Source organism: Haliaeetus leucocephalus, unplaced genomic scaffold (assembly GCF_000737465.1).
Source record: "Haliaeetus leucocephalus isolate CR32 unplaced genomic scaffold, Haliaeetus_leucocephalus-4.0 Scaffold2, whole genome shotgun sequence".
Lineage (NCBI taxonomy): Eukaryota > Metazoa > Chordata > Aves > Accipitriformes > Accipitridae > Haliaeetus > Haliaeetus leucocephalus.
Genome location: NW_010972438.1, coordinates 13,552,776 through 13,566,875, shown reverse-complemented (window position 1 = coordinate 13,566,875; position 14,100 = coordinate 13,552,776). Strand labels below are relative to the sequence as shown.

The following is a 14,100-nucleotide window of genomic DNA, read 5'->3' as shown; positions in this document are numbered from 1 at the left end:
AATGGCCCATTGAAACCAAAGCAGAAAACAACAGGAGGGGGGAAAAGAACAAAAAGAACCGATGACTAACACTGAAAATACGAAGTATTTTTATTACTTTACTTGTTCGTACTTTAGAAAAAGTACACTTGAGACGACATCATCATGATCAGCGACAGCTCATTTCTAGAAAACAGTTTCAAGCACTTTCCATTTCTGTGTCAGAAATGGGAATATTTTGGAGGCTGCAAATTCCTGTTCTTTTTTATAACATGGCTTCATGCATTGAGAAAAATGATGGTACATGAGACTGCAAAAAGAGTGAAGGAGAAAGGAACTGAGAGGATTTCACCGATGATTAGGTTTGCAGCTTTTTTGATTCTCCAAAGACTGTTCTAGCTTATAGTGTTGTTACCAAGAACTAGGTGAATGACTTGATACAAAGAACGCATGATTTGGTCAGCCACACCGTTTCCTCAAGAGCTTACATCAGCATAAAAATATTAAAGGCTTTTCTCCCTGCGATTCCCTCCAGCACTAGAAGCTTTCAGTTGTGTGTTTGGCTCTAAAGACCTTCTTTCTCACCATCTGCCAAGCGAACAAACTAAACTTCTGCCTTTGAACATCCATCCAGGAGGAAGCAATGGAGATGAAATGTTCATCTCCTTCAGTACTTCATGTCTCATTACTGCTGTTTTAATAGAGCAAGAAGCCATCACATAGACATTTCTGCATATCCACTAACTGGTTTTCAGATGCTTGTCCCATCTCTCCCCATCCTGTTTCTTGTATCCAAGAAACATCTCCCTTTCTCTACCCTTCTCTTCCTTTCTCAGTAAAAGGACAATTGCATTTGAGAATATATAACAAGCAGCCATCAAAGTCCCTTTCTTTGCTGAGCATTTTGCCATGACTACACCTTGGTTAAAACCAGTACAGTAGTGGAAAGAGTCTGGAGTATTGAGTCAGGAGAATAAGCAAGAACTGCATAACCGGACCAGTTTAGATTTTAAAAGCTCTATACGTACCAATCAGCACTCTCCAGGCATGCACAGGGTACAATCAGGGCACTAACTTCATTATGCACCTTTATAGAGCAAGTTTTCTTCACCTCTCTTTCAAGTTTAGAAGGGCTGAATCCCAAAAAAACACAGGCTCTAAATTCCTGGCACAGCCTAGTTAAGAACACATTCATTTTACCAAGTGAGAAGAAACTGGTTGATGTCATGATTTTATTAATCTTTACATTAATCTATGCTGTGTTCCCTTTATGTAAGAAAAGCAACATCAACAGAGGGAAGAGAGGAGGCTACAGGCTGTTCCTACATACCATACTGCTCAGGACCTCCACCTCCAGAGCAGCCAGCCCCAGCTTGAAATGCTATAAAGATTAAAACCCCTGTAATGCTTACTATCCAAGCACAAACCAAGAAAGAGGCTGTTCTGTAGAGCAGAAGATCTGTAGATGCAGAAGTCTCAGACCTGGCCTTGTAAGAAGGACAGAGAGAAGACTGCCAAGCTGAAGAGGGCTCCTTCCAGGCTGCAGTTCTGAGCAGCAAGGAGGACTCTGGTGGTATCCCCATGACTTAAGAACACTCGGGCACTTTCTTCACCTATCTTAAAGTATTTTGACTGTGGCTATCTCAGGTTCTGAGATCTTAAACATCCAAAAAGAAACATCAGTGAGACCTGGCAAGTTTCATTTGAAATAGCGCATAGATCTGGCACATAGCAGTAGGTCAAGTGCACTGACAGTAAGTTAATGTTTTTCTAAAAGAAACCGCCCACAAATGGCTTGGGGAGGGCAGAGAGGAACAAAGAACAGCGGCTTACAAAATCCTCCCTGGAAATTAAGCAGGCAACAAGGACAGGCCTGCAAAGAGCTGCCTGAAGCAACTGATGCTGAGGAAGAGGAGAGAGCTGACTCCTGACACAGACTTGCATCCCCTTCTGAAGGCACCACATGGACGTACAAACATCTCAAGTCTGTCCCCCCCCGTAACGATCCCTAACTCCAGTGTGTGGATCCTCTGCCCAAAGCCCAACAGTCCACCATCTCTCTTGGGTAACAGTTTCCTTCTGCCATTTGGTTAACAAGGTTTGTGATATCAAGCAGTACAAGTCTGCGCTACACTGCTGAATATCTGTTAACTCCAATTCCAGTGAAGGTGTACAGCAGACGGATGGTTACAGTTCAATAATATGTAGGTGTAGATTTAGTTTACCTTTTTACTTTAAAAATGCCTAGGAAATTACATTTATATAAAACCTAAGTTATTTAAGTTGCAGAATTGGGCATTTAAGAAGTTAAGAAATGCCAGATGTCCATACAACCTTATTTCTGTCCCTCTTTGATATGCCCCACGATACAGTCTTTACGTGACCACATCCAAAAAAATTTCACAGGAACCCTGCCTTATTAAGTGCACAGGATAGAGGCACAGGGGAACAGAATTAATGTTGCATAGGCAACTGTAAATCTGGTATTTCCTAACTTTCAAGTGCTTGATTTTGCAACCTAAGTAACATTCTTAATTTATTTTTGTATCCAATAAATAAAATGGTGCATTGGTTGCCTTGCTGACAAACCGATTCCCCCACAGGTGACTCTTACACAACCTCAGAAAAATCAAGACCAGCTGTCCATACACTTGTAAGACCCAAAAGCATGTCTGCATTTTAAATTTAATAATATAAATAATAACCATAGGTGTTACTCAAACCTTGCAAAATTCTACTACCCAGTCATGTGGAGCAAGCCGTTCTTTTGTCCGTGAGTGAACAAAATACCAATCTTTTCATATGAGTAAGCAAGCAGATTCTATGACTTAGCTGGTACACTTTTATGACAAATTTATTCTACTGTGTTAATCTGTATGTTGTGTCAGTTGGTAAACATCACCATTCTTTTCCTCAGTATTGTTTAAGAGAAATTGTATTTCTGTTTAATGAGCATACAGCCCTCCCTTCCCCCACTAAGCTCCTCAAACCCTTTTACTCAAAAGCTAAACAAGAGCCAATAAATAAATGCATCTTTTATATTCCTATTTTACAGTGCATTTTAACTAGTGAATGTGCTATGCACTTTTATTCACCTGATTGCCTTCATTTCTGTATTATTACTGTATTTAGCATACCATCAGCAGCCAAGCAGAACCAAACAAACTCATGTTCAGACTTCAAAGCAGGAAAAATATTAATTGTGGCGTCTGCATGTTTACAGTAGATGGAGTGACATCCACCACTTCTCTCAGCTAGAGTCACCGAACATTCGGCTGACAGCCCAGGTCACTGCCTGTGCCTGCAGGCAGCACTCAATCAGTTTTCACTGTACAGTTTGGCCTTGTTACTCACGTTGTGCCTGTATTAGTCTGCACATCATTTCAGTCACCAAGAAAGCGTAATTGCCTGATGCAGTGTTTTATTTGCTACCTTGCTGGAACTACAGTGCCACTATAAGAAAACAGCAGATGAAGCATTAGCCCTAGTAAGCCAATGAAACATCCTTCATCTAGAAGTAAGTTAGATGGAAGAATCTAACTACCTGAGCAGGTCTGTTCATTCCTAGTGGCACTGCAACCATGCAACAGAAAATTCAAGGAACAGTATTTCTGTGGCAAATACTTTAAATACAGTGCACGTGCAACAACTGTGAAACAAATTCTGGTGTTACTGATAAGATATCTGGAAAGGATTCAGTGAAAAAATACCAGTGTTGCTTACACATGATCCACTACTTGGGAATCTTTCCAGACAGGAATACTCTGGCACTCCCATATTAACTTACCACCTCCCCAAGCAAAGACGACCTCCCCAAAAGTCTGGTCTCATCCCTTAAGTGAACCACATTGGATGTTCCTGTTCACTCATGTGCAAGTTAATTTTTCCTCCTTCGTACCCTCCTTTGGCAGTTTGGTCAAGTGTGTGGCTGAGCTACTATCAACTTGACACATACTCTGTAAACTAAATGTTGGTGTTCTCATTCATAAAAAGCCATAAGGAATTAAAAGACAAAATATGGCTGATAACTGTTTAAAAAAAGCTGTTTTCACAATCACTGCTTTTCAAAATGTCTAGCTCCCTTAAGGATAGTCTGGGTCATTGCTGGTCATCAACAAATTTAAATACTATTTTCTCAAACTTCCTGCAGTTGCTTACTAGTACTCATCTCCACACTCTCTTATCCTTCTTCTGAAAGGCCAGATATATCTGTTAAGTGATGGTGACAAAGACCTTCCATTTGACCACTCAGGTAATGCGCTTGCTGACACAGCTCTTACTATCCTGTAAGAAGAGGAAAAAAAACCCCAACACTTTTTTAAGAGATGTTGAAAGATAAGCTTTTTCTCTTCCATTCAGGCTTCAGAAGAGATGCTCTGATAAAAATCTTGATAACTTACCCTGCTTTCACATCTTGCTCCTGCAACAATACTTTTCTCCTTGGGGACACTTAGATCACACCAATATTCAAACAATTAGTAACAAGTTGTTATTAAGCAATAAGTGATTCTTCCACCCTCCAGAAACAAAGCACGCTAGCTCCATGACAGCCTCAGTCCCCACGAGAACAAGTTTAATAAAAAAAACCTCACTGTCCAGCAACCCACAAAACTTGGGAACTGAGTGGCTATGAATAAAACTAGGACATCCCATGGCTGTGACATACGAAAGGAACTGCTGAAGAAACAAGTGCAACATTATTACTATCAAATAAGTAAAGTCTAAGAGCAAGGCAAATAATGAGAAAAATACATTATGAACTTTGAAATACATAGACAGAATGAATTATTCTTAATGTCAGAGGAACACAGGGAAAGCATCTTTAGGAAGGACAAGCCCATTTTCATAGGAAAACATTCTGCTATGCTTAAAATAGGAAACAATCGCAGCTGAGACATGCATGTATTTTTCACTACACAAGCTTGAAAGTGCAGAAGGCACAGCTTGTGCTATTCCGAGCAAGGCAGAGAGTTTTCCTTCTCCTTTTGTTTCTGCCACAGAGCTACTGATTTACGAGCATCCTCGACAATAGGACCCTGTGGCAACCATCCTAAGATAAATCCTGCTTCTGCAAACACTTTCAAAACTGGCAGAATATCTGAGTCATGCAGGAAAGCATGATGTATTTCTACGGTTCACCTTTCGGTTGAATCTCTCTGCACTCAACCTCTATGTCCATGGAAGCAAAAGAGAAAATAACGTGACAAATATAAAGGATTTATCCCAGGAACTGAGTAACTGCTTCATGAGTCAGACTAGAATTAATCTGCAATGCTGCGCAGAGGTAAAATTCAGCGAGGAAGGTATTTCAGAGATGACATTAGGATTAATACAAGTGTCTTTGCCCACAGAACTGTGAAGAGCTGACTGGTGAGCAGACTGTCTCCAGAAGCCAACAAGACCAAGGACAACAGTTGCTGTTTATCTTCATAAATTGCTTGTCTCTGACTCCAGGGGCTGCTGACTTGCTACAGTTTAGCAAACCCACATTCACAGCCACCACTGTACGCTATTCAGAGGGAGAAACTTTCTTCAGAGCATCTCATTTGCCCCTTTTTTCACCAAGATTCCCACATCACACTCCTTAAAGCAACACTGGTGTTCACAACAGCACTCTCAGCCTTACTTTTACCTTTTTATCAGTACAAGCCACTTATTCCCAGCCTAGCTCTTTTTCCTATCGAAATTACATTTGTCAGGCAGCCAAGGTTTTACAAAAATGAAGTGTCCAGAGGGCAACAGTCTCTGCCTCCACATAACTACGCCAGAAAGATGCTCTTGACAGAAACTTCCTTCCACTGAACTTCTCCCCTCTCTCAAGTCCTCTCTGCAAGAGAAAACTGGACTAGTATTTCACATCATTTTAAAAATCATGAAGTTAAGCAAATACAAACCTTTGCCGGTGCCCTCTTACTTCTGAGGGAATGGCAGATTTTGATTTTCCTTAAAACTAAAAGACTTACTCTAACCCCAAAACAAATCTGGTCTAAAGCAAAACAGAAGCAGTCACACACGTCTACAACAGTTATGAGATAAAAATCGTAACTGCAGTTTGAACCATGCAACTTTTTCATGACCAAGATGCAATCCCAGCATGGTTAGAAGCAAGTTTCCTGCACTATGCAGCACGTCAGACAACACTAACTTAACCAAAAAGCCAGATGATAAATGTTTTAAAGCCAAATTTCTCAGATACTACAGTAATACATACCAAAAATAAAAAGGTATTAGAAAATCAGCAGGTAAATAAGCAAGGAGATGGAAAAAAAAAGAGGTTCAAGGATATGCTGCGGAGAAGTAAATTCAAAGATCCTGGTGAACAACAGTAGTCAGGCTTTCTTTCTTTCCCAGTGCTCGACTCAGTCTTGGCATTAAAGAGGCAAGATACCAAAAGGAAACAGTGAGGAGTACAAAGAGAAATGCAAGGGTACCTTAATTTTTTGTAGAACATTTACCATCACTTGAGCAGGTAAGAAAAAATCAGGAAGCTTCGGCGTGATTTTTCACTAAAACATACTAGTTCAAGACCATTTGCTAGGTTAAGTATGATTTTTTTACTTTTTTAAAATACAGTGTTTACCCAGTTCATGGATTTGATTTCTATGTGAAACAGCAAAAATGTCACACTTGCTCTTAGAGAGCCAAAAAATCTTTCAGAATAAATGTTCTTTTATTAAAGAAATAAACCTTAAAATCCAGGAGAGTGGCTTGCACAAGGGGAACAAAAGAAAAGTACTATGATGCTGAAACTTAATGAATTTACAATTCTTACTATTCCATCAGTGCTCTGAAATTAATCAGAATAGGAACAAAAAGTCAAACCATAAATGCCTGATTTCTCCTGGGTAAACTGGTAGTTAAACTGCAGGGAATTTATTTTTAATTCTAGCAGCAAGCAGGGGGGGCTTGGGAGAGCCCACATCAGATTAGCAGCAACATTTTACAAATAGGCACGACTGAATTCCACTACAACCCAGTTATGGGAGCATGTTTCCACCCTGTACTGAACTCGGGAAGGTGGACATTGCATGCCCCTGCCTCCCTCTCTCCCAGCCTTTCAGGAAGCTATGAAGCTAATTTTCCCCAGCAGTATTCTCTGGAGGAGCAGTTCACTTCTCATGAAGGTAACATGTATTTTTTAATTATTATTATTATTTTATGCCTCCCCAGGGAACGTGAGGAGGGGGGAGCTTCCTTGCTCAACAGAGAAAGAAATTTTCCTGTATCAGTGCCAAGAACAGACACCCTAAATTCAGCGATCCTAATCTCCAGCCATCCATCAGCAGCAGGGTGGGACCAGCTGATTCAGATTTTCTATTAGCTAGCGACTTTGTGTACTAAAATAAACCACTGTACCACCCAGTCATTCCTGCTGCGCTCTGCTCTGCAAAAGCACAAACTTAATAGTAGCTACCTCAACTAGCACTGTAAGAACTTCCCCAGCAGGCCTTTTGTAACTGGCACAATCCTCTTCCCACCAACTCTCCCGAGTCCCTGCGTGCCCCTGTGACTTTACACCATAAGCGTTTCTTAGGAAATTTGCTCCACTATCCTTTTGGCACCCATCACAGAAAATGCCAACTCTGACTATCTACAGTACCACAGGAGGCAGAATCAGAGAACAAACCTAACCTGCAGATGTACTATTCGATGGCAACTGTTCATTTACAGGGCCAATTAGTATTCAGACAGACAGTGATCAAGGCCCATATATAGTGCACACTGTGTGACAGATGAAGACAGGATAAAATAATAAAACCTCCAGCTCTATATTTTAAAAAGCAAGGGAAGATATCAAAACAGTTCACAAATATATCAGCCTAATAAATTACTCTGTTGGTCAAATATTAAATAACCCACATTCATTGGTTATTTTCTGGATCAGAAAATAAAATATGCATAATTTGATTACTATTATTCCATTATTTACACAGTAAAATCAATAGCAGAATACGTAAACTAGCAAAGGATTTGAAAATAACATTAAATAAAAACAACTAAAAATGCATGACCGAGGCTAACAGCAAACTCTGTTAACCCAGTCAGGCAACTCACACAGTTGGTACTCTGCTAGTTTTCAAATCCCATAGACTAGTGCCATGAATTGGGAGCAAAAATAAAGAAGGCATCTGAGACCAGTTTATTTCAATTAAACAAAACACAAGCAGCATGTGTCTCCATGGGTCACACAAACTTCTGTTCTCATTTATATTCCTACAGCTGCAGAGAAACAAAAGGACTTGGTAAGCCAGGTCTCACTGGATATTAACAGCGTGGGCCACGCACAAGCAAGTAAATTTTTAGCAAAGATAAAGGCAAATGCTTCATGAGTTCAAGATAGCTCTAGAGCATCAGAAGAACTGGTATCCACACATACGCATTTGGTCTAGAGCTTCTCTGCAGCTTAGAGGACAGAATACTTTGGACCTGTTGTTCTAGTTCAACATCACCATCAGCCAAAGAAAAGTAGCCAGCCATTTCAAACAAAGGAAACAATACACCTGCTACCAAAATTTTGAAGAGTGACTGCTGATTTTGGGTGTCCCATATAACCCATATTAACAGAGACAAAATTTTCAGGAAGCTACAGATACCTTCCTCCTACCTACCTTCCTAGTGACAAAACTGGCATCCAAAAACCCAACAAAACACCACAGGTCTGTAGTTCCTTTGAAAAGAATGGCCTCCAAAGTCAGTAGTGGAAATTCAAAGGAGAAACGCTTTTTTTCTAAAAGTATCTAAACCAGACACATAGAAACCTCAGAGAAAAAGAGGACATACAAATTGCCCATTTGATCAATTAATATAGTGGGGCATTTAAAAAAGAACCTCACTAATTCAAAATCATGCCCTGACAGGGATCTTGGTTTATTTTTTACTATTAAATTACTAAAGCAAACAAACAAAAAAGTATTCAAGAAGTCTGCATTATAAATTGAAAACATGGTAAGGTATGCTAAGTGTTTAGTCTCCTACAATAAAATAAGGAGAGATATAAAGGAGAGATATCATGCAGTACTCAACACAGCTTTATGGAATTTTGAAAGGCGGTAACAACACTAAACATTTTGTTCAAACAGTCAGGTTTTGGATTAGGAAAATAAAAATAGTTCTTTACCCAAAAGTTAATAAAATACCTACCACACTAACATATCAAGTAAACATTTGCTAAAGTTTACATCAGCTCTGCTCAGTTAGGGGTAAGCAATTAAATTATTTATATATTGCACATCTCCACCTAAGCCATTCATCATGAAAAATTCCACTACGGGATGTATAAACAAATGGTTCTCCACCGATTACTGAAAGGTAGCCACCACCAAGATCGAACTTACAACAGCAATGTAAATAATACCAACCACTATAGATGGTATATCTACCCATACTTAAGGGATAGTAAAAAAATCCCAATTCATTTTTACTGTAGATGCTAGCTCCTCCAGAAAGCACATCTCTATTTTCTGCTACAATTTTCAATGTACTGCAGAATAACTGTGTAAAATATGTCAATGGAAAGCTGGAAGTTTTGTCAACTGGGAAGAGAACAGATGAGCCACTTAGGAAGGTACACAAACAAAGCAAGTTTGCAGGAAGAACAGAGTGGCTAGACATCAAAAGGATCAGTGAAAAAACAGCATCAAATTACTCAACACAGCATTGAATGAATAAACTAGTCACTTTTAAGCAGTGATTTCTGACTGTTTGCAAGCAGACAAGATGTAATATACTACGTATACAAACATAAGAAAAATGTGTGTAAAGACTCTGGAACATAACAGTGAAAATTCTGTAGCCCACCAATATGTGTACTTAACACAGAACAAATATTTCCTCTTCCCATGTATAGCATTAGAGAGGCAGCTTACCCTTTCCACTTGTCCTTCTTTGTGCTTCAGTTTGTACACTTTCAGCTTTGGAAGGAAAGTCTCCGTGTAGTTCTTGTCTTCCATGCCTTGGAGCAGCACCCCATGGAATGCCAACCTGCAGGTATTTGCGTGAATATCTGTATCCAGCTTGGAGCCGATCACAAGGCACAATTTAGGACAAGTGACTGGTTTTTCAAACTCTAGTAAAGCCCACTGTTGTTTTGGGAGCTGGACTTCTCCTGCCTGGTCATTTTCTTTGTTCTCTGAATTTGAGTCCTTTGACAAATATTCCTCTTGATAAAGATAATCTTTTTCGAAGTCAAAAACATTTTCTTTAATTTCTTCATTGAAGTCAGCAGGGGCTGGACTGAAGAACATCACTCTTCCCATAACTGTTTCATGACCAACTGTGATATGGAACTTGGCCTTGGTCTGAAGAGCTCCTCGAAAATACTGGATTTTCTTCAGAGAAATTATTGCAGCATGGATGGTGTGAAGTGATTCTGGGGTGCAAATTAGGCCTCGTTCTAGCAGTTTGGGATCAAACTGGGTTACACAGATACCCACTCTGTCACCCTGCATAGCGTAAGTCACAGGAGTGTGGAACATCTGCATGGACTTGACTTTCTTTATCACCTATTGATGAAAGACCAAGAAAAAAAAGCAGCAATTAATTGCACAACTGCATCACAAGCACAAAGCCACATATCACATCCTGCTGTCTTGTAAGAGGACTGAACTTCTAGAATAGTCCACAGTTCAAAAAGTTGAAAGTGAACAGAGAACATACTCCATCATTTAGAATTACCACAGGTTTGCACTTCCTAGCTTATTCTACTTCTGTTCATGAGACTGTAAGATCATCATTGCCACAATTACGTTGATACTTGCACCACCTGTGTTGCAGTACCTACATACTCTCTGCAAATCAACAGATATACCCACACCGTGGAATAGCTTATTTAACATACTCCCCCTAAGCACCTGCACCATCAAAGGTGTAGCACTACTACCCATCCATGCACCTATGTGACTGTTTTCCCACCCCTTCTATGAAAATCATTTCATACACTTCTTTGACTTCGTTGAATTCAACTGTAAAACATTCAGTACAAAAAACATTTCCTTATATTGTATTTGTACAACACCTAGCACAATGAAATATTGCAAACCACCATTGCAAAATAATTAGTAATACAAAAATCTACCATCTCCTAGTCTATGACATTCCATATATTAAAAAAAGGCCTCAAAGGTTTCTTGCAAAGATTTGAATGTTCATAAATATATGGCTAGTGTTACTGTCACAAAAATGTGGGGTCCCACCTGTTAATATTATCATAGGAAAAGTGCAGCACTGGCCACCACTTAAAATTTATTTAGCTCTTCCCAGATGCTATAAAAGTTTGACCTTAATGAGCTTGCTATTGTATTACTTATTTCAAGGAGTTCTCAAGGGGAAGGGAAGAATGAAATAAGCTTTTAGAGATCACTGTAGGCTCAGCTTCGTCAGATTAAATCAGTTTGGTTTAACAAGGGTTTATTTTGGCTTTTCTTTCAGTTCTGCAAACCATCCTTTAGTAAGATTCCCCCCCCCCCGTTTCCATGTAACCAAACGTTTTTTCTGATAATATGTTTATGTTGCTACCTGTTACATCCATACTAATGCTGGATGCTTGGATAGGTAACCACTCTGCTTGCAATCTCTATACTAGACAGCTTTTAATACTGAAATGATGTTTTTAGCAATAAAAAAAATATTTATCTTCTAAATAAATATTAAGTACTTGAACAAGAGTCCTTAGCAGAGAAAAGTTACACACAACATTTTTGAAAGGCTGAAACCTCAAAATTCAGATCCAAGAACTGAAGTCTCCATGGAAATGCTCTGTTCCAGAAATAATTTCTTTAGTATGTCTTTATCAATATACAACAGATTATACTGTGAATGCATACAGAACAACAATATTGTTAGAACAGATCTCAACTCTCAGTATAATTTCTTCTTCTCTCTCCCTTTTCCTAGTACCAATTCTACAGCTATCAAAAGGTTCACATCAAATGCTACTGTGCAATTCTGAGCATTCAAGCCATTAGTATCTGTCTTACTCAGCTGGAACTGTTCTCAAATCAATCTCCAACCACTGCATATCCCTTTGTAGCCCATCTTTGAATCCTGGCCCACCTTATTTATCTTCTAACTCCTGAAAATAAAACCAAAATACGCAAGCACTGATGAAGAGAATCCCAAACCAAAGGATTGGACTCAGCAGATGCAGGCTTCATCCTCAGTATGTCACACAGCTTAAAGCCCATCATTTAGGTTAGATGAGACTGAACAGTCTAGAGAAGTTAACCTTATTAATTTTAATCACAGAATTATTTACTTACAGGATAATACTGAAAATAACAGCTTTTCTTCTGCATCTTGGATGCAATACATAAGCGGAAACAAAACTAAGTTTTTCACCTTTTCCTTTTCTACAAAGCCTGCTGCCCTATATGAAGGGCATAGTACTTGGCTTCAGACAAATCTTTGTACGCCTATTCCCAACATCACCAAACTAGGCAATACTAAGAGAAGACTGTAGAAAAAAAAGGAAGAAAAACTCAGAGGGGAATAAATTGCAGAAACTTAGATCAAAATAGAGGAGTATAGATGAAAAGTCTATTGGCTGAACTAATACCTTCAGTAACTGGAATATAAAGAGCTCTCCAAATAAGTCAGCAAAAAATAGTCACAGGCAATATACAGAGAGCTGAATAAAAACGTGAAAAAGTCTAGCAGCTACATAGCTTCTAGAAAACAACAAAAATCCTGTATTCCTTCTTGAAGTCATAACTACACAAATAACAATGGCCATAAGCTTCACCACTACAAATATTGTTAGGGTTTCCTGGATATCTGGCTGCTAACCAAAACCAAAAGAAATGCCCTTTTTCAGATTATAAGAAGTTATTATTGCAATATTTTTCAGATCAAATGCCACATCAATGCCTCCGTATTCTTGGAGAATCCACAGAATATTATGACAAAGGAGATCAAGAGGTGTATTCATGTGAGAGAAGAACTCCTCACTAAAAAGCCTGGACCAAAATAGTTTGGTATAATCTTACCTAATGTCAGAACAGACTTAAAAGGCCATTCTAAATACTCACTAGGATTTCAGTTTCAAGCATTTTTGTGCTCAAATACATATTCATTATCCCTTCAGGCAAACCTCCTAGACAGTACTACCTATCTAGATGAATTAGGGAGAAACAATTTAGCATTTATCTCCACCTTTCTATTCACTTCCAAGGTCATACTTTTGAAGGCTGGAAGTATGGTGGCTTGAATCAAACCCTTCCTTCTTTCATTTGCTATAACCTACTCCTCCCTCTCCAGTTTCAATCATTGTGATAGCTGCAACACTGGTGATACAAGTAATGTTTAAGGACTTAAAAAAAAAAAAAAGGTGGTTTTCTAAATATATGTGTTCCAAAAAAATAAACAAGCACTACAAGATTGAAATTGCCACATGAAAAGTGCCAGCCCAAACCATTTTGAAGACTTCTGTGATTTTGTATGTGATACCAGCAGTAAATCTTTCATCTTCTACACCCATGGACAGGGTGAATAAGTGACAAGAACTAAGGAATCTTCCAGCACTGTCCCTCTTCAGCACAAAACTGGAACTAAAAGATGCACGAGAGATCTATGCAGTTTTCTATCTTAAATGGAGCCACAATACTAAGATTTTTCTCTTTATTATTAATATTCCAATTTATAATAGAAACTACTCACCTAAACAGTTGAGTGAAATTATACTTGCCAGTCTCTAAAATAGTCTACATGCATTCATCTGAAATATCTTTCACAGATTCGCATAATATTAAAGAATAAGAATTATGTTTAAAAATACCTATTCTTGTGTCCATATACTCAGAACACAGCTTTTAATTAAGCATCTATGAAACATTTCTTAAAAGTGTTATGCCTACCCTCCCCCCTTAAATTCAATCAAATGATTAGGCTTGATGCATCTGACATGCACATAAATAACGATCAGAAGGAGAATTAAGAAGTTTTTCTAAAACATTCACGTCACAAACTTCTTCAATGAGATTTGCAGTCCTCAACCATGGCATACAGAGCTGGCTTGTATCAGAATACTAGCTATGTTCTTCCACATTTCTCAGTGTTAAACAACATTAAAAAGAGTATACAATTGTAAAGGTCACTTTCCATGACAAAAAGCTTGCTGCAATTCCT

General features: G+C 38.7%; 1 protein-coding gene across 1 annotated transcript in view; it reads right to left on the bottom strand.

Annotated features, from left to right (window-relative positions):
• EEFSEC (eukaryotic elongation factor, selenocysteine-tRNA-specific) overlaps positions 1-14,100 on the bottom strand; it is a 129,622-nt gene that overhangs the window by 47,229 nt on the left and 68,293 nt on the right. Inside the window, exon 5 of the mRNA XM_010573617.1 lies at positions 9,846-10,481. Within this exon, the coding sequence (XP_010571919.1) occupies positions 9,846-10,481 (636 nt within the window). The remainder of the gene's footprint in view (positions 1-9,845; positions 10,482-14,100) is intronic.